At 35.3% G+C, this 21,657-nt stretch overlaps 1 protein-coding gene and 1 non-coding gene across 5 annotated transcripts; both read left to right on the forward strand.

Moving 5' to 3' along the window:
- The first annotated feature begins 644 nt into the window (after positions 1-644).
- On the forward strand, positions 645-21,469 carry LOC145220050 (centrosomal protein of 131 kDa-like). Of its 4 annotated transcripts, XM_080087344.1 has the most exons (29): positions 645-709; positions 1,173-1,249; positions 2,059-2,174; positions 2,714-2,817; positions 3,328-3,509; positions 4,028-4,131; positions 4,471-4,539; positions 6,848-7,022; positions 7,176-7,280; positions 8,241-8,351; positions 8,897-9,079; positions 9,320-9,384; positions 9,993-10,122; positions 10,909-11,002; positions 11,076-11,221; positions 11,936-12,013; positions 12,989-13,114; positions 13,235-13,363; positions 13,555-13,629; positions 14,217-14,321; positions 14,769-14,881; positions 15,721-15,828; positions 16,254-16,446; positions 17,100-17,242; positions 18,052-18,121; positions 18,423-18,530; positions 19,308-19,444; positions 20,520-20,579; positions 20,882-21,469. In XM_080087344.1, exons 2-29 carry the CDS (start codon positions 1,247-1,249, stop codon positions 21,018-21,020), a joined length of 3,171 nt encoding a protein of 1,056 aa, XP_079943470.1. In that variant the 5' UTR covers positions 645-709; positions 1,173-1,246; the 3' UTR covers positions 21,021-21,469. The 4 variants fall into 4 exon arrangements, with proteins under 4 accessions (XP_079943470.1, XP_079943474.1, XP_079943473.1 ...); XM_080087347.1 differs by lacking the exon at positions 645-709 and having other exon boundaries at positions 1,179-1,249; positions 8,897-9,046; XM_080087346.1 differs by lacking the exons at positions 645-709; positions 1,173-1,249 and adding an exon at positions 1,574-1,696.
- On the forward strand, positions 14,532-14,605 carry Trnal-gag (transfer RNA leucine (anticodon GAG)). The gene has a single exon. It is a non-coding gene; the product is annotated as a tRNA-Leu (tRNA).
- Positions 21,470-21,657: the final 188 nt, after the last annotated feature.

Here is a 21,657-nt window from a genome sequence, read left to right on the forward strand (position 1 = left end):
GAAAGCTGTATTTGTGGCAAACGGATATGTATTGAAATTTATATTCTTTACTGCTGGTAGCGTGCTGAAACAGACCGGTTTGGGTTTGTGGCACTTTCTTAAATGAGTTCCTTTTTCAACAAGTAGGCTAAATACAACTGATTTGATAGGCAACAAAACCCATAACAAACCGAGCCAAAATTTCCCAGACGGGTTTCCAAACCCAATTTTGTAATCTTTCCAAGTTCTATCAAAGCTAAACCTTCCGTTAAAGCGAGTTGGAATCGTCTAAAATACAACCGTCTAATATACAGGAAATGTAAAATGGAATGATGATAACTCACAGTCCATCCTTGTGAACAGGGATACTTTAGAGTTTCGCCTAGTGGGGATGCTTGAATTCTCTTAAAGATAAAACGTGTGGGATAATGAATCCAAATTGTTTGCATCAAGCAGTAGAAGCGACAAACATACCTGAGAAAATACTTGCAAAATTTTGCGTTTGCTTTGCTTAAAATATGAAATTTTTTGCTGCACTTACATCTTCGCGCAGTTTCAACAAGCCTGTGATCCCACAAACCTAAAATCCTTCATCGCTTTTTTGCAGCAGCGCAGACAGAGCTGTTGGTGAAATACTTTTTCACTCGTGTACGTGTACGAAGCACCGGTGCAATTTGCAGGACAGTGGACATGGGTGATCGGCAATTCGCAGTCGCAAGTTGTTTTGCAAGTGACTAAAATATTGTTATTTTTTAAGATAATAGTAACACTGTCAGTTTAACATAATTTTACTTGAAAAGGGTGTAGGAATACAGGTTTGAGTATAAACGCCATTTTTATCTTTGCCATACAACTGAGCTCCATGGCCCGGATTGCGAAAAACTTGTACTATCCCACCGAAATCTAAAGCAGTTTTTAAACGTCGCGATTCGTTCAACAAAAATAAATATGCACTTTCACTCACTATCAACCTATTGGTCGTGCATTGCTGCATAACATACCGGGCAGCTTGTGTATAAAGCTTCCCCATTTCCACACAACGACGTATTTTCTTTTCAACAGTTGGCGAGGCAAATGAGCCTCGTGATAGCGTACTTTAAGTCCGCAAACAGTGCTTTGCAAGTCACTTTTTAACAACTTGGTTATCGCTAAGCAATAGCTTTAGGTACATTTTGTTGTTTGTTTTTGTAAAGGTCAATTTATAGGCGCAAATGACTTCGTCGCGAGAAATTAGAAAGGTGGCAACAGCTTTGGGATAAGACTCTTAATGGTACGTCAGACTATCAACAATTTTAATTATGTACTGTACAATTAAAATCTGAAACACTCTACAGTCTACGGTGTAAAACAACTCTTTTTTAAATTTGTGTTTGATGTTTGGTGCTTGATTCTTTGTTTATGTGTGTGGTCTTTAGTTCTTTTAGAATTAAAATTCAATCGGTTATTGCATATACGATAATAATTTGTTGATTTACAAAAAATTTTATTATACAATTTTAATTTCTAAAATAATTTAAAAAATGATTTCTGTGTTTGTTTGTCACGCATGAGTGCGTGTGTTATTATAGCAATGCCAACGCTCGTTGGAAAGTTAAAGTTGTTTTGAATTGGTATTGATTAGGAAAGCTTTAAAATACTGTTTTATAGACAAACTATGGTGCTCGTTACATAAATTCTTATTTTAACCCATCTTAGTGTTCATTTTTGTCGTCGTTAAGTAAGTTTAAGTGTTTTTTTATGTTTTCTATAAAAAATCCATTTAACATTACCAATTACCATTCAAGTCAACTTCAACACATTTGATAACCTGTTGTTTTTTTTCCTATAAATTTTTCAAACATCCTCAATGAACCAATTAAATGGTTCTAAGTTTAGAGAAATCTTGGCTTGTCAAGCTTACTGCATAATAGCATTTAATACATCAATACAAATATAAACAAAGTCTGATACCAAACGAAGTACCAAGTTCATTTTAAGTTCCTAAACAAACAAGTCTGTATTTGATAGCACCTATTTTCAAGTTTTTCAAAATGTGTTGTAAAATTAATGAGAAAAATATAATGTTTGTTTCTGTTTCAGAGAAGACTACATTGGACTGATGAGATGTCTCACAGTGATTATTCATGCTTTAGTTCACCCGTGGACTTAAGTTTAAGTGGTTCACAAGTTTCACCCACAAGGAAATTGTCAGCTAGGTAAATGCTGTCCCCATTTTTCTTGTCCAAAAAAGTCTTAAAGCTCAGTTAAAACTAAAAAAAACTCAATCTCAGTTAAAACCTTTTTTATAAAAAGCTTATGTTGTGCAAGCCTGTCAGTTGTAAATTTTAATACACTTTTGCTCCGCCACAAAAATTGACATCAATAGCCACCTTGACTGGCTGTGCCCCTTGACTGGACTAATTGTCGTGCCAACGGTTAGAGCTTTTGGGGTTGGGGCAAGGGTTTGTAATTGAAATGACACTACAATCCAATCTCGTTTACCCTTTAGAAGCCTATATTCTCAGATCTCACACTCTACAAATCATGTGGCATACTGTGGTATTTAGTACCACCCTTATTATTGTATATTTTGCCATATTCTAAACATTGTTTTCTGTTATCTTGAGATTTTAGTTGACATTGAGTCAAGTTGAATTGTTCAGAAACTTTGACTTTCGTTTTTTTAAGTTTCTCAGCAGATTGAGATCTTTACAACTTGGTGATTTGGTCAAATAAATTTTGAGTAATTTTTCAGATCAAGTTCTTCCTCTACTAACAGACCAACAGAAAACAAATTGAGTCATGCCAAAACGGACAGAATAAATTCAGCTCGAAGCAACTCAGATAGACAAAGAAAAGGTATGGCTTTTGTTATAATAACATGAGTTATTGCATTTAGATAGCATTCTTTTTTCTGCAGCAAAATAAGTATTTTCAAAAATAACTAGTATCTTATTGACCACAATCATGTGTGTTCGATTTACGATATGATTAAAAATATAATCTAATTTTCATCCTGGTCTACTTGTTCACCTATAAGAGAACCTTTCAATTCATAATAGCCTCAGCAAATCATAGAATGCCAGGCATATTGAAGGTTTTTTTTCTAAATTAGCTGGTCACCAAGCATTTCCATGTGGCATAGGCTAAAAAAATCTAGCCTGTGGTGGGATTCGGACCCAAGACAGGAGTCTTTCTGGGGCTTGTGATCTTTTAACTAAGTTACATAAGCTCAGTGGTGAGCCTGTCAAAAGTTGAACCACAAGCACCATTTACTTGAATGCTTTAGTGCTCATCCCAGCAATAAATTTATGTTAATTTTAATAGTATTAAAAAATTGCTATTTTTGGCTTTATTTGGTTTTCACAGGTCGTGGCAAACCATCTCTTGCTATGTCGTTTCCTGCAAAAGAAAACTATCGCCCAAAACAAACCAATCTTTCTTCGTCCGTAAAATCTTCATCTGAAGACCCGTTGTCTTCATTTTTCAGCCAACCTTCTCCAAAACCAAGATCTAAACAACAAAAGAAGACACCAACCCCTTCATCACGGGTAAAACCGACTCTAAGATGTTGACTTAACAAGCCTTGTTTTAGAAAAGGTCCCACTTGTTTACCAGAACAGTGTGGTCCAACTTTATTTTGGTGTGGGCCATTCAAAATCGTTAACTTACTGCGCGGGCCAAGGTCTGAAATTTTTGCAGGTGAAACTTTGTTCTGGGTCAAACTCCAGGCCTGGGCAACTATACACCTTTTTATCTATAGATAAGTTTATTTTTATCTTTTATAGTTATATATTAGCGTATGACTTCGCGTGACGTCATAATTGATTCGGTTGATTCGGACGAATTTATTCGGCAAAACTGCTGAATATTTAGTTCCGGCCGAATCGAAATTTAGCCGATTCGGTACATCACTACTGAAAACCCCTCCAAAACATTTGAAGCTATTTACTTTTGTAAGCCTTGCTGACCGGACAAAGATATAGCTTGATGACACTATCAGTGAAATTAACAGTAATTGTTTGATTGAATTACCAAATTAGTTTTAATGTTTTGCTATTTTGTACAGCGTCTTCAAGTACACAGAACTCAAGTTGAAGAGCGAGTTTTTTATATACCTGACACAGCACGAAGTAATGACACAATCACTTCGTCCAATGATTTTGAAGAAAGGTTAGTGTGACTGTTTGTTCCTTTATATATATACTTATAAATAATGAAATCCCTTCCATAATGAATATTGTGTATATATGTTTTGCAATGTTCTGTAGTTCATTGTAACTGTTTCATGGTAGGCCACATAACTGAAAAATATGCGTATAATGTTGGTTTGATTGTTAAAAAAGTGAAAAAAATGTTAAAAATTTATTGTATATATAATTAGTTTGGGCTTTACACATGTGTGTACTTTGCACTTGTGTACTGTTTGCCAATATAAACACAAACCACATATTTTACTACATTTCTTTCTTGTTTCGTTTTTGGCATGCAAAAATTTTGTGATTATTTCAGATTGCCAGAGTCCCACAAAGTTGCGAATCATGATGAATCTGACCTTCATTACTTAAAATCCTACCTCAGGTATAAAATCTCTTTTTTGTTACATTTAAAATATTATTATATGTGCATTAGAAACATTGTTGTGTCAGCATGCTCTGTGCAGACCAAACATATGGAGAGAGACAGAAACGATTATATAATGTGTTTTTTTCAAAGTTTGTTTGTTAATCTTTATTTTAACCCAACTTTACTGTATTGAATGTGATAAGCATTTCCAGAGATGTATATTTATGGGTCCCCTTCCCTGAAGGGGACACATATTGATTTTACTCGAAATGTTTTTGTTTTTTTTCTTTTTTCTTCTTCTACCCAAAGTTTGTCCGACTCGTTTTTCCATCAAATCCTTGATGGATTTGGATGAAATTTACACAGATGGTAGATGTAGTTATGTAGATGTGCATCCGACTTTGTTTTTGTTGATAACCCCAGTATTTACCCCGCTAGCCCCCTAAAATGGGTATTTTTTCCCCGAAGTTCGTCCGACTCGTTTTTCCATCAAATGTTTGATGAATTTGGCTGAAATTTACACAGATGGTAGATGTAGTTATGTACATGTGCATCCCACTTTGTTTTTGTTGATAACCCCAGTATTTACCCCGCTAGCCCCCTAAAATAGGTATTTTCCCCCGAAGTTTGTCCGACTCGTTTTTCTATCAAATGTTTGATGGATTTGGCTGAAATTTACACAGATGGTAGATGTAGTTATGTAGATGTGCATCCCACTTTGTTTTTGTTGATAACCCCAGTATTTACCCTGCTAGCCCCCTAAAATAGGTATTTTCCCCCGAAGTTTGTCTGACTCGTTTTTCTATCAAATGTTTGATGGATTCGGCTGAAATTTACACAGATGGTAGATGTAGTTATGTAGATGTGCATCCCACTTTGTTTTTGTTGATAACCCCAGTATTTACCCTGCTAGCCCCCTAAAATGTTTTTTCCCCCGAAGTTTGTCTGACTCGTTTTGCCATCAAATGCTTGATGGATGTGGCTGAAACTTATACAGATGGTAGATGTAGTTATGTTGATGTGCATTCCACTTTGTTTTTGTTGATAAACCCAGTATTTACCCCGCTAGCCCCCTAAAATGGGTATTTCCCCCCAAAGTTTGTCCGACTCGTTTTTCTATCAAATGCTTGATGGATGTGGCTGAAACTTATGCAGATGGTAGATATAGTTATGTAGATGTGCATCCCACTTTGTTTGTCCGGATAACCCTAGTATTTACCCTGCTAGCCCCCTAAAAGGGGTGAGTTTGTAAACAATGTCAGAATTGGCTAAAATTTGGATAGCTTGTAAAGTATGCCAATTATCGTTATTGCGCCATTGCAGTTCGGGGGTTGTTAACAGCCCTTTGACATCAAAAACATTAACGGTTGTTGCTTAAAACACCTCTAGTGGTTGAAATTTTAAACGTTGGCAGATTGGACTGAAATTTTGCAGTACTATTGATTGAGTCATTGTGGTTTCCTACTTTTAAGTTTGTGCGTGTTGAACCTCAATTAGTTATCCTACTAGCCCCCTAAAATGAGTTTTTTAATTTAAATAGTTTTTACTCCATATAGCATATATATTTAGATATGCACAGTACCAATCACTGTGTTTGTCTTCACAATACCAAACTTACTCTTTGTTATCTATTGAATTGCATTATTTTCAACTTTGCATGTGTGGGGACCCATGAGTTTTTGCCTGCAGAAACAACCAAGGTTATAAAAGACGATGGCTAATATGGGACCCAATACAAAATAAGCATAGGAAATATATTTATGTTTTAAAATAGATCATAGTGTATGTGCAAGGGCAATATGTGCTAAGCCACCCTTCTAGTTTTTTGTTTTTTTACTCAGCTAAGCAGTAAATATAAACATTAGGCAAATGGGCAATGCGGACAGTTCATAGATTTGCCTAAAAATAAATAATTTTGTTCAAGTTTTGTTTCTCTGAGTTTGAAAAGTAAAAAAAAAACTTATCCAGCAGCTATCGGACATTAGTTATGAACTGTGGCTTTGTAACGCTGGCAACTGTTCTCTTTATGGATGGACAGCCTTTGTTCTTATGTTATTATTTTATTGTATGTCGGTGTTCATTTTCACTTCTGTGCTTGCAAATATTTCACTTCATTGCTCTGAAAAACCGTTCTGGTGGGCGAAACAACAGCAAAATTACAAGTTCTTAAAACAAGTTGTATTTTGTTTAGCATCACACCAGTTGAATGAAACATTGATAAATTTGCAACCTGGTGGATGAAATGTTTTTTCAGTATTTGTACGGTAAAAACTGTCAAGACAACATTGCCTTTGTCTTAATTTGATTTTCATATATTTGTCAGCAACGTGGAGAAATATAAAGATGATTCCTCTGCAAACGTCGGAGAAGAAATATTTTCCTCAGCATCTCGAACTCCACAGACAAGTTTTCCAACACAATATTCAGACAATTTTGACGAAGACATTGATGGACAAACACCAGTTAACTCTCCAAGACTAGATTCTGAATTCAATCAGGTATGTTCAAGCTACACTTATGGGTACAGAGTTTTACTGAAATTGTGACATTACTAAAGGTGGGAATGACAAGAATTGACTCTTAAAGTGTGTTTGGTACAATACTAACAAGCACTATGATTTATGTATCAATTTCTAAGTGTATTTTTTTAGCGAGAAGTGGCTGCTCGAAAAATTCAATGTTTTTATCGGCGACATTCAATCAGAAGGAAAACTAGTCAAGCTGCTGTAAAACGTATGCTCTCTCAAAAGAAAGAGGTACAAAGCAGTGTGATCTAAACTAGAGTATTTTATTATTTTTTTGCAGTTAAAATGTGACTGCTAAAATATAACGTCTCAGTCCACAACTGTTAAAATTGTTTGTTTAACTGCCTTCACCCTAAGCCTTAAAATTGTTTTGCAATTTTAGTAAAAATAAGTGTCTGTATATTAGTGATGGGACGATACCAGATTTTAAAGCGAGTATTGATACCGAGTATGAGTACCACATGTATAGACCTTCGATACCGAGTACTTAAGTGTAGTGTTGTACTTAGTTGTATATCATTGGCTAATTTATCTGCCATGGTCGGGGGGCACACACACATGCCGAAAAATGTAATCTCCTCGTGATAGCAGAAAAGATATACATAAACTGATGGAACTTTTTTTCCAATTTTGTACTGTCCAAAGCAAATAATGGCATAAAGTTGCCTGTATTCTTGTGGTGTAAACCGGCCTTCGGTACTCGCACGTTGGTATCGAAAACTGAGACAAAATATTTCGATACCGAGTACGTGTATTGATACCACTGAAATCGGTCGATACCGAGTACCAGATACTGGTCCCATCACTGCTGTTTATACATGGAAAAAATCATAATTTGGTTGAAAATAGAACTCATGGCCGCATAAAAATACTTTCATTATAAAGTACTTCTATTAAAGAACAGTTCTTTGTGGTAAACATAACCCTAATTTTTAGAGTTTTGGTTTTTAAGTTTTAAAGAAAACTTGTATTTTCATGCATTTCTGGTCATAAAAATGCTTAATTTTGGTTGGATTTTGCAACCATTCTTTATTAAGCAACTAAATAGATTGCCAAAACCTTGGATAAAGAAGCTGTCAAACCCCTCATACTTTAACAATCTTTGTTTTAATGTAAATATGTGTCTTACTTTTGTTTTTAAACAATATGGGTAATGTGTCAGTGTTACTGAGCAAAAATTAATATTTATAGGAGATTGAACGCAGCATTCAAAACTCACTGCTTCGAAGTCAAAGAAGTGAGGAAGAGAAAAAAATTCGACGAGACCTAAAAGCAAAAGAGGCATACAAAAAAGCTGTAGAGGTAAACTGTTGACTAAACTAAGTAGGCTGGTAAATATCCACTATTCCTAGAGAGGGCATATGCTGTTTCTGTCCATATTTTTTTTTCTGTCTCACGCTGTTTTTTTTCCAAGCATTTGGTCAAGAAAGAGTGCTTTAAACTTATTCAAATTTATTCAAAGGTAATTAGTAATATAAAGTTGACCTCAGTTAAGAACGATTTGCGAAAGATTACATATACTAAAGCTTTGGGAATATTTTTCTCAGTTTTTTTTTAATTACTCATTGTATAACATTATAAAGATGTAAAAATATAACCAACATTTAAATTTGGGAACACTTTCTACTATTTTTTTTTCTCGAAATCTGAAGATAATTGCACCATTTTTATACTCCAGCTTAACATGTGTGTGGGGACCCATTCGTTTTTGCTTCTGAAAACAATCATTTATATGGATTAAAGGGTGTGTATAGTAAATCGGCAAATAGGATTTAGAACATATAAAATGGAAATCTATAGAAAAGCCACCTTTTTAGTTTTTCTTATATTTTGTTGATTCAAACCAGGATCTTGCCAAAAAACGAGAAGAGGAAGATAAGAAAATAAAAGCTCATGTTGAGGAAGAAATGTCAATTGTGAAAAGGAAAAAGGCAGAAGCAAAGAAAAAACAAAGGAAACTGAGATCTAATGCAGAAAAACATGAAGCTTCAAAAGATGTATCTGCTTCTGTTGATCGGCTTTTTGATGAAGTTTGTTAAACATTGTTTTTGTTTTGTTCATAAATTGTCAATATTTTTGTTTTGTTAATGATTTTCTTGTGCAAACACATGCAGATAATGGTTTCAGTTTGAAATAATCTGCTAATATTTTTTGTTTCTAGAGTAAAAAGTTGCCTTTTGGTTAAGCGTTTAAACATTTTTTCTAATTGAAACTGCTAAACTTTGTCACATGAATTTTGCTTTTGTCCTTATTCTTACATTTTTGTACAGACTGCATCAAATATTTCAATGCTTTTGGCTGGCAGTGAAGTTGTTGATGGACCAGTCAGTAAAAGGTATGAAGCCATGTTTAGGTCGGTAGAACTACTCACACAAGAACTCACAAAAGACAAAGTTTGCTAAATACTGATAAATGGCATAAAGCAGGCAGTTATTTAAATAATTTAAACCTCACCATAACTATAATAGCCCTTACCATAGGGATTTTCACACAAATTGCATTTCAAATATTCGTAAATGCTCTTGCCGTTTCCTAAGGGTATTTAGCAAACTTGTCTGGTGTGAGTTCTTGTGTTTTCCGTTTGGGTGCTAATGTTAACAACAAGGTTACAAAGTCAAGACTAATGAGGTTTGAAAGGAATTAAAGTAAATCCATATTATGACATATATATTTTACTTTTTGGTTGGAATTTATTTTTTTTCCAAAATTTTTTTTGCAATTTTTTACTATGTTGTATTTAAATATTTTTATCTTTTAAACCTGGACAACAATTTTAGGGAGTCTAAATGTTTATGTTAAAGCCGGTTTGACCCTCTTAGGTCCGATGTCCTGACTGCATTTTAAATCTGTATTTTGTTTTATCAACACAATATTCATAATCATGCTTGTAAAAGTTTTGTTTGGTTTCTTGTTTTTGACAATCACTCTTGTTAAATTCAACAGTGAGCCTGATACCACAACACCCCCTAGTGACGCAACAAAATCTCGGACAACATTAGATGATGTTTTGGAAACCATTAAAATTCTTGAAGAACAGCCTGACCAACTAAAGGACTCAACTGCTACAAAATCAGTAAGATTAAATTATTTATCAGTTTCATTGTAGGGTGAAGTGACAAGTTTCTTAAATTTTTATATATTGAGATAATTAGCAATCCTGGGTAGCTATTTGCTAACTATACATGACATGCTATTACTCTTGTACTGTAGGCCGTAGTACACTTTATTGGTTTCAAACACTTCTACTATCTTGCTAGTTGTGTGAATTTACTTTATTGCCAGTCATAGTAACTGTATACAAATTACACATAATTTTCGCTGATACAGATTATTAGAAAATACTAAACGAACATTTATTCATCTGGTTCTCAAACTGGGGTCTGTGAGGCAATTTTGGGGGGACCGCGAAAAGGTTGAAGTACTTCTATAATCTTATTTGGCGTCAGTTTGTGCCACTGAATCAGTTTAAATCAAACTAGAATTGAGAATTGACTGTCTTCATTGCTAAACAATAGCCTTTATTGCATGACAACTGACAAAAATGGAATTGTTCGTGCACAATCGTAATGTTTTTTTTGTCTTGTCTGTGATGTCATGTTGACTTTGGATCATTATTATGCGCATTTTTGCATAACTAGCTAAAATTCTGCAATCAACTTCGTTTTTCTGAAATACAAATTCAGACTTAAGGACTGCAAGCCTTTGAAATAATGGCAAAGGGACCGCTTTAAAAAAATATAAAAAAGTTTGAGAACCACTGATTTCATCCAAAAGGTTGCATATATTCTTCAGTTAAAAAGAATGTTTTGCTTAACTTTTCACAAGTTGGTCGAAACACAGTAACTTTATGTGTTTGAAGGCATTGGAGGAAAAACTGTCATGGATTGATGACCTTCAGTCTGAGAATCATTCAACCGTATCCAAATCGTCGGGTCTTGTGCTACAACAGCCAGGTATGCTTAAAAGATAAAAAAAAGTTAGCTGCATAAACCAGACACAATTTTAAATCAATTATTTTATGTTCAGAACCAAGTCAACTCCTAACTGAAGCCAAACTCCACAGCATAATCAACTATTTGGACGAAGTTGAGACAAAACAAACTGAAACTCCACTGGAAGATAATTCACAGTCTGTACAACAACTGATACAAGCTGAGCAGGCTGCAACAGAGGTGACTTTTTATTTCAAACTCTTTTATTTTAAGAATAGTTGTTGACAGTTTCTTAAATTTTTAGCAAAAAAATTTGAAAGTCCCCTAAAATTTGAAAGTTTGATTTGATGTTTAAAAGACATTTCATGCAAAAAGTAAATATAACTGTATTCTTTGTTAAAAAAACAACAAAATTATAAAATAATTAAAAGAAAAAAATGCCTTTGTAAACTTAGTTACAATTCAAAGTATATGCTTTACAATGTAAAAAAATCATTCCAAAATATATTCTAGTATTAGAAGGTAAATCTTATCCTTTTTGAATGAGTTGCAAATATAAAAATTACCATATTAAAAGCATACCATTGTCAAATTAGTTAAAGTAAATACATTCTAAACTAAGATCAGCACACAAGCAGTCGTGCAAACCAGCAATCACGTCATGTCAACATATAAATCATAGTGTGTCAGGCCTATTAAAAGCGTTATGCCGAGCATTCCCATATGATAAGACACAGGCTAGAAAATCTAGTTTAAGGTGGAATTTGATCCCACGACAGGTTATTCTGGGACTCATGCTCCAACTAAGCTACACAGGCTAGCTTGGTTGGAGCGTGAGTGTCATCTCTAAGCTTATGATTTGACTTTTGATGGGCTCACCATTGAGCCTAGGCCTGATGTACTATGATTTTCAAATTATCAACCCTTCATTTAATTTTTTTTTTAATTTTTCAGGTCACAAGTCAAATGCTGAAACTTCGCTTAGATTTGGAAGAAAAAACCAAGAGTGTTTCTCTTCTGCAAAAAGCACTGGTAAGTCACTGCTGGACAATTAAAAATGTACGTTTCCTGTCATACGTACTTCATAGTCATGGGCAGGTTTTTTTTAAGGTTTGGTTTGGGTGACCGTTAAGTAGTTTTAAGAGACCGTAAGTGTTTCATTTAAATACCAAAAAATAGCCATATTTGCTTATTTGGGAAGCCGCTGGAGAAATTTGGGGAACCGTTTCGGTCCCCCAAAACACCTTAAAAAAACACTGGACTCATGGGATGATACCAGGTTTTGAACCGAGTACCGATGCCGAGTATGAGTACCACAATATTTATACCTCCAATACCGATGCTGAGTACCTAAATACAGTGTTATTGTACTTAGTTGTGTACAACTAGATACTTTTTCTGCAATGGCTCGGGTAAACATACATGTAGAAAATGTAGAAGAATTGATGACCACACGTTAGTAGATGTCGACAACGCAAATTATGTGTGTAGCCTGTTTAAAGGGCACTTTCGTACGTATACGCCCGACTTAACCTCAACCTGATGTATCAACAAACGCGTGTATCGTGAGAAAGGTCCTGTCGCAACTTACAGCGAAACACAGGGAGGACAATAGTTTGCCAACGTAGGGAAAAAGTTGCCTGTATTCTTATAGTGTAAATCAGTATTCGGTATCAAACGTTATTATCAAAAACTAGGGCAAAAATATTTCGGTATTGAGTACCTATACCACTAAAATCGTCCGATTTCATTGAAACCCAGTATTGGTCCCATCACTGCTAATTTACTATGGGCAGTTATGATATTTGCAATAAAGCGATTTTATTACCTTGGCAACAATAAGCATACATTACAGTCTGAGCTGACTTTCATAATTCCACAAGTTTCGTATTGTACCTGCTTTGAAATTTTTTTAAGTTATCGCCGAATTTCGTTAATTTGACTTACTTTTAATAATGATAAAAAACATGTTAAAACATCATTACAATTTGGTATTTTTACCTTCAGGTACAGCAACGAGAATTGTCTCTAAAGCAGTCGAAAGAGCAAGAAAAAGAGTTAAAACTTCATTTGAAATCTCAAAAAGAACAATACGAAGCCACTATTCAAAGGCATTTAACCTTCATTGACCAAGTAAGATTAAACCGGACAAAAATGTTCTTATCTCACATTGACTTCTCTTTTCTGACCAAAGTGTCCGCGAATGTGGTGAAATTTACTGTTTTCGAAAACATTTTTTTGACTTTTTCACAGCTGATTGACGACAAGAAGATTTTGAACCAAAAATGTGAAAAACTTGTTCGTGAAATGAAACTCTCTGATGAAAGATATCAAAGCAAAATAAAACAACTCACGGAGTCACATAATATTGACATGAAAAAGGTAACATACAAGTTATTTTCCACGTATAGGTTTAAACGGGTTCGACAACCCCTGAAAGAGAATTGCCTACCCCTGGGGTTTAAATTCAAATGTTAATAACAAAACACACAAGATTGGTTGGTAGCAAATATGAATATAGTAAACGCCGGTTTATCCAAATAGACAATAAACAACTTTCGTTTAACTTTTAGTCGAAAGATGTGATGGCGGCTGCTGAGAAAATTCGTCGTGAAAAGTGGATTGATGAGAAAACGAAAAAAATCAAGGTACATTAAAAATATAAATGTAATTCTTTTAAATTTTATTAAGTTTATTAAACTGATTTTTTTTCGCAATCACGTATGTGTCAACGACGTGTTTTTATTATCTACACAGTGTTTTTCAGTCTTTTTTGAGCCACGGCACACGTCATGCTTTGTAATCTTGCAAAACACCAAATATTTAAATATGCAAAAAAAAACTAAACAAGCTCAGACTCAACTACAGTATTGTGCTTAAGCAGCAACATGCCCACGCAATTACATTCATATTTCTACACAATGAGACTTTTTCACAGCATTAAATGAAGCAAATTCCGATGAAATCTTCAAACCGGTGATAGTGAATAATTACTTCCATAAAAAGAAAAGTTATTTACAGCCATTATGTTAAACCAGTGATTTTTAACCGGTGTTCTATGGAACACTGGTCAACCTAATAATATACTTGCGACGATCTTTCACGGAACACAGGTTAAAAATCATTGGTCTACAGACATATTTTTTTAAATGTGGTTTATTTTTTCCAAAACTGACGATTTATTTTGAAAAAAAGCGGCCGCAAATTAGTGCCGTGTTAACTTTATTTCCCACAGGAAATGACTGTTAAAGGCCTGGAACCTGAGATCCAACGTCTTATATTACGACACAAGGAAGAAATCAAGAAATTAAAAGCGATTCACGAAGCTGAACTTCTAAGAGTAAGTACACTATTGTAATAGTAACATTTCCTACTAACGTTTTTTTAATTGTGTTCTCCCCAGCGTGTTTGTTCACATTGCGCCAAGCTCACTCTTTTGTGAACCTTTCTTTTACCAATGATCGTAAGCTCTGTTATAATTTCGCTGACGTGTCTGATATGGATTGGTCCCCGTTATTTTTTATTCAACTTTCGGCGGATTTTCCACTACGCTTGCGTAGCTCAGTTGGTAGAGCGCGAGTCCCGAGAAGACTCCTGTCGTGGGTTCGAATCCCACCGCAGGCTAGATTTTTCTAGTCTACACCTTGCTATATATGGTGGTGACCGGTTGATTCGGCCTTCAAAGGACCTGGGGTACTATGATTTGTTTCTCAAGGAAACTTTTTCAATTTTCCCTCTTTTATCCGTAATTTTGTACAATTTAAATATTTTTGCATCGCAACTTTAGTCGGATGAGCGGGCTGGTCAGCGCTACATTCGTCAAAACGAGGAACTCCGCGATCAACTTGAACGTGAAAAGGAGATGGCTTGCACAAGAGAACGGGAAATCGCAAGACAAAGGCGAGTTTTTAACCAAAAATCCTGGTTCATATCAATACTCGATATACAGCGTGATTTAAACAAACTGGGTTCACATATTAGCTTTGGTGGTTTCCAACCTGGGAGAAAACTTACTGTAGAATTTTAAAACTTTCCGTTGAATAACACTTTTGGCTTGTGGTTTGAAACAGATGTTTCTGGATGCAGGCTCATAAGCACGGTGTAAGGTCGTTTCTTTAATAATGTATGTTTAACTATAAGCGTCGTCTATCTACTTTGTGGTATGATTATGTTTTAAAATGATTTTTTTTTAATTTTCAAAAGTTCTGGGACCACTGATGTCGGTGCATAGGAGATTGTACGTAAAGGCAGGAGTAGGCATTTGAATTCTTGGAATTTCAATGTCGTTTAAAACGAACATATTTTGTTAAAGAACCTGGTGAATAAATAAAGTTACATTGCAGAGTGTTTCAGGTTTTAGGCAACTCAATTCTACTGTATATAATTTATGCCTATGCAAACATAATTTCTTGACATTATAATACATCCATGTATAGTATGGATGTGTATAAATTTGCCTATTTTGTCAATTTTTTTTGCCTGCCCCCATGACTGATGTAGGTGGTATTTGTTTTTGTCAAAAGACCTCGTTTCAATGCCAGATCGGGTAGTGGATATATTTCACAAATAGATGGTGTCCTTTCTCGGGTAGTAGTTTTTGACAGGAATCCCAAAACCAAAATTCTGTCGTATGATTTATACTTCTGCTTTTAATGAACTTATTTTTTACAAAGTATGCTGATAGTTGTTTGCAATTGCACCTGGAGTGACCTAACAGGTGAAATTTTTGCTTTTTTCAGATATGAGAAGCAAATTGAACAAGAAGAAGTTGCATTGCAGCAGCAGAGAAAAAGATTATTCGCAGAGGTGGCTGAGGAAAAAGAAAGACTGAATAATCAAGCTGCAAGGTTTTCTTAGTTTCAGTTTTCTATCAATATGACGTCACTGCCAAGCGAATTTGACGTCATATGTAATAATGTTTTTTTTTCAGCTGCAAGATTTTCTTTTTTTGTAATAGTATGACGTCACTTTTAAGCGAACTTGACGTTATATGTTGTGTTTTTTTACAGCAGTAAATTAAATAAGGTTTCGCACCTAAATATTTTATGACGTCATAAATTTTTGACAACTAATTGTGACGTGATCAGTTTGGTTAGACAGGTTGTGGAAAAATACTTTGTTTTACAAAAAATTTAAATCATTTCCCGTTTTATCAAAATTTAAATCATCACGTTTGTTAAGGTATTTTGGTTATTGGTTCACCAAAACGTCGTAGTATTTGACATAAGATTTTCCTTTGGACGGCAACTATATTTTGCTCTACGTCACACAGGCAAAGAAGCGAACTGGATGATCTGAAGGCGCAACTGGAGGATAACACGCGCGTGACGTCATCAACTTTACGTGAGGAGTATGAGAAAAACATGGAGGACGTGATGAGGAGGCATGCACAGGAGATGCAAGTGTTAAGGGAAAGGCTTGAAATCGAGAAGCAAGCGTGGCAGGAAAACTATATGAAGAAGCAGGCAAGTGGTGGACCTATATTACTTTTTTGGATTAGTGGTTCCCAAACTTTTTTGTTTCATGTCCAATTTCATGTTAACATTACTCCAAGTTTGGATAGCTTTCCCACTAAAATGTTTTTATGGCTCTCGATGAACTTGTGATGTTTAAGTTTAGACTTCACTTTTTTATTTTGTGGCAAGTTCTTTTTGCGACAAAGTGACGCAATAGGCCTAAAACGATTTTCCCGATTTTTATTTAATTTAATAACCCTCGAAATACAACATCAAGCCACAACCTAAGGACGAGCCAAGATAAAAAAGCTTTCAAACTGAAAACATGCCATATTTGTATCTATTTGACACGGCTGTTATGAAGTTGCAAGAACTGTTTTGAAACGATCCGTAATTCAAATTTAATCCAGTAGTTCTCAAATGTATTTTGGTCCTTAAATATTTGATAAAAAATGATTTATGACTAAACGTTGACTAACTACGAAGTTTTAAGAAATATTTTTAACTCTATGCACATGTTTAAAAAGACATCTGTAATAAAAAACGCCCTGGACGTAACTATGTTATAAATGTTTCATATGAAACCCAAATACAATATTTCACAACTTCAAATATGAAAAATGACATTTGGCTGAAAATTGAATCTGTCTTTATGCCACCAGGAGGCGTTTATCATCCAGAAAGAACGGGAACTGAAGGAAGCAGTGAGGCGTGACCGAGACAAGGAAATCGATCTTGCAATCCATAGATTGGAAGATGACGTACATCAACAAAGACAAGAGATGGAAAAATCATGCGAAAATCGGTTAGTCTGTTTTTCTCGTTGGCTAAAATAGTGTTTATCGTGGATAAATTCATGAACTTTCTATGGATTCTTCAGAATCAGGAATTTGAACTATTTGTCGATTGTGTTCAGGTTCAGTTCAGGTTTAACATTTTTGTTTTAGCCAATCCGAACTGTTTTTCGGCATTGAAACTAGTTTAAATCTCTTATTTGTTAAATTTTAATCCTGTCCATGGTCTGTACGTCTTATCGAACCGGTCGCATTATAATTCGTTGTTTTTGACACGCCCTGTTGCTGTTTTCCTACGTTTTTTACGACTTTGTTTCGAAATCAATGATTTTGGTGGCGGCGGTCGCAAAAAAATATTACAGACTGCATTTTTAGTGGTTCGGTTCCGGCTTGGTACAACGCCAAAATATACGGTTCTGCTCTGGTTCAGATTGTTAAGAACAAGCAATTTACGTTTCGGGCTCGGTACTAGTTTAATAAATTAAACCGCACAAACCGGTTTCCGGTTCGATTCCCTAAAAACACTTTTTTAATATAGTTTCGACACACATTGAAACACGGATTAGTTCTTAAGTTTAATAACGACCCAATAGACGTAATAGGAGACATACTTTATTATTCAAACGTTTCGGCAAATGCACATGCCATCATTTGTGGTGTGAGGCTACATCAGTTGCATCAGTTTTGGCAAATGGTCCTACATACCTAGGGCTACTTAGACTGGGCTCCAGAAATTCAAGCTTCTGTCTCTGCAGAACAGGGATCTGTTATCCCTTGCAAGGCCGGGACTCGCAATGACTTAACTTTGCTGTTTATATAGGATCAAGCGAATTAGAGACAAGTACGAAGCTGAAATGAGAGAAGTGGAGAAATCTGAGAAACACACTCAGGTAAAAATTCCCAAAATAGTCTGTGCTTAATTTTTTCAGCCCAGAATTTTTTGAATATTTTAGTTTTGACATTTTTAAATAACTGCTATAAATGTTTTGTCTAACATTATTGGGAAAATATACTGTAAAACTTACTGTATATATATTGTAATAATGCTTGCATTCGGTAAAATTTGGTGAACTAAATTTCCTAAGCAGTAAATATTTAAATGAACTACGAAATTTTTTTCAAAAAAAATTATTTTGCCATAAATTTACAGTTCTTCTTTAGAGTTTACAAAACAATCTTATGTGTTTTTAGGAGAAATACAACACGATGAAAGTTAGTTTTAATGAGATCGAAAGCGAAAATCTGCAACTACAAAGTTTGTGCAAACAGAAAGAACAAGAAGTCACTGATATGATGAAGGTAATAAATACCCGCCAATGCAACATTATTGAGTGGATTTAACGAATGTGCATTTTAGGTCCAAGCAATGCAAGTTTATTTGCAGGGAGTCGAACCGCTTGTAACATAGGTTCAGATTCGGTTTGGGTATACTTTTTATTGTTTCAATTGTTAAGTGAGGAATTCATTAAAAAAGGTTGGGAACCCTGTTTAAGAGGTTTGGATTTTAAAAGATGTGTATTTTTTTGCGTTCGGGTTTGTTACAGTTCCAGTCAATTACCCGGTTGGAACCGGTTTGCTGTTTTTAAACCATTTTTTAAATTATCTTTGGTTTATTTTAATTTTACTCATTATCTACATGGCCTTATCAAACTCCAAGGAATTTATCTGTGCACTGCACGGGCACATTTGAATTGTTATTTTTAACATAGCTGTTGCCTCGCGTATTATTCAGTACGTTGTTCTGAAATCAAGATTTATTGTGGGAGGTTGGAGCGATCACAAAAAAACAATACAGTCTGCATTTTTACTGGTTCGGGTTTGTGTTCAACGCCAAACAAAATATGAGGTTTAACTCCGGTTCAGGTTTTCAAAAGCTGTCATTTATGGTTCGTGTTTAATGAAATAAACCGGTTTACGGGTTCGGATTCAGTTCCTATTCAAATCCCTGTTTATTTGCACTGATTATTATAAATTAAATCATACTATGATATAAATTCTCTTAATCAGCATCAAATAGTGTTTTCAGCAATTCGGAGATTATATAACAGCATGGAAAAAAGCTCTTTTTTATTCCAGATAAAAAATAAACTTGTGGAAGAGCGAGGTAATGTGACTGAAGTTATCAGACAGGAGTTCGCGGATCGACTTGTGATTACAGAAGAAGAAAACAAGCGCATGAAAACTGAGCTGTCTGAGATGAGAGCAAGACACAGGTAACATTCTACTTGTTTGAAACAACTTTCAGGGCAGTGTTTCTCAACTAGTGTTCAATGTCCTTTGAAAGGGGCCGTGAGGTTTATTCAGGTATTCGCCAGTGTAGGTTACACCCACAAGTAGGAATATGCCGAAACTGCAAGTGTTGTTCTTGGTCGAACACCGAGCATCTCACATTAAGGCTCGAGCACGCTTGCTGCATTGTGATGTCACAAACACTTGTAATGTCGCGCTGGTTTTGTAGCTTACCAAAGTCCCTTACGTCACCAGCGGTGCATTAAGCTGTAAAGGCCCCAGAAGTAAGCGTTTTTCCACGATCTAACACATTTAACAAACAGTCGTTATTGTGCTTGGATACTCCTCCGATCACTAGTTTCGTATGTTAGATTGGCATAAACATGTGCATTTAATGCTCGGATCAGTTTGTGCAACTGCTCGTTCGAGCACCGATCATCAAAAACACCGATGCTCGGTATCTAGTAGATACTATCTACTACTCGGGTTCTGATTCGGTTCGGCCCATACCTACCCACAATTATACGGTTGCATAAGACACGTGCAAAACATCAACAATCAATGCCTTAGCTAATTTGAATACATACACACTGAGATCAGCTCTGAAGCATCTATGCAGACCAGCGATCACGGCATACTTATCCATAAATCATAGTACGCCAGGCCCAAAGAACGCGCTATACATTCGCAAAAGGCGAGGCAGAGACTAAAAATGTGTACCTCAAACATTTTATATTGTTAAATGACCCCGTTTTTTTCACTTGTAATGCACAGAATTTTATATTTTTATTAGAGACCAGAGGACACGGGTTTGGAGGGTCATTTTAAGAGTTTGCGAACTTGAACATTCTCCACGTTTGCACTACTTCCAAAAAGAAATGTAATGTGCCATATAGAGTCGTACCGTTCACAAAACCGCCAGATGTGGACGGTGCTGCTCATGTACACCATAGTGAGCTGATTTTTCTTAATAATATCTCATGGGTCCTTGTTCGATTGTAATTTGTCAAATTTTAGATTTTTTTTTTGAAATAAATTTTTCTTATTATTATTTTAAAGGTTAGAGTTGGAAAGAATTAACAACGAAAAAGACGAAGAGCTGGCAGAAGTACATAAAAGGTGAGAAATTTTATACAGTAAACCCCTGGTCTTCGCCTAATTCGGGCACAAATGATTTGTGATGTGGCTTTGCCTATTCGACATCGGGTAATCAAATTTTTCGCTCCAAACGGGTCCGAATTAACTGGGGTGTACTGTATTTTTAGAAAATACAGACAATTTAAAAAGTAGGGTATTTAGGCAATATTTTATCGTCCTCGAAGGACATTTTTTTTGTTAAAAACGAGAACATGTCCTCCTAAAAAAGGACGTATGGTAGGCCTAATATGGCGTGTTTAATTTTTTTTTGGGAAAAAACGCAGGGTTCGACAGGCGATCGTCAAGAAAGAGGAAACAATTACTCAGATTCGAAGCCAACACGAGGGGGCGTGCAAGCGCGCTGAGCACCTCGAGTCTCTGCTTGAATCACAACGTAAGAAATTGCTGGGGAAAAAGAAGTAGTAGAGTAAATGCACTAAAAATGCGTTACTCCGTAGCTGGGTCATGTGACAAGTTGATCAAGAAACAGAAGACGTAATTGTAACTATACGTCATAAAAACGCCTTGATGTTATCGTACACGTCATTGCCCTTTACAACTTGTAGACAGTTGCGCAGGTGCTAAGATGACATAACACAGCACTACAGTGGTTTAGTAATTTCCAAGCTTTTCTGTCTATTGCACAATGACTTCAATCTCATATTATTAAAGAAGTTGACTTAGTTGAACCAGTCTACTGTGAAAATTCATTGTGGTTCATATATTTTTATAAACACTCACAAAACTGTTTTCAAGTGCTTTTTTATGCAATTTAGCGTTTTTGTGAATCTTTTACCAGGTAGAATTTATTTTGCTTTTTCACTGTGGTTTGGTTTCTGCATCTAAAAGAAATACAAACAACATACAGTGGTTACTTTGTTTGGTGGTTTAGGCAAGGTTTTTCGACTTTTTTGATAGAATGTCTTAAACGCAGACGATATCAAAATGTACGCCTAAAAGGCAAGCTGTTTTTCAAACATAGCCTATGACAATCGTTTCTACAGTAAGTTTGAAGAATATTCATGCAAATCCTTTTCTGACTCAGGTTTTATGTCGCCTA

Source organism: Phallusia mammillata, chromosome 3 (genome assembly GCF_965637545.1).
Source record: "Phallusia mammillata chromosome 3, kaPhaMamm4.hap1.1, whole genome shotgun sequence".
Taxonomy (NCBI): Eukaryota; Metazoa; Chordata; class Ascidiacea; order Phlebobranchia; family Ascidiidae; genus Phallusia; species Phallusia mammillata.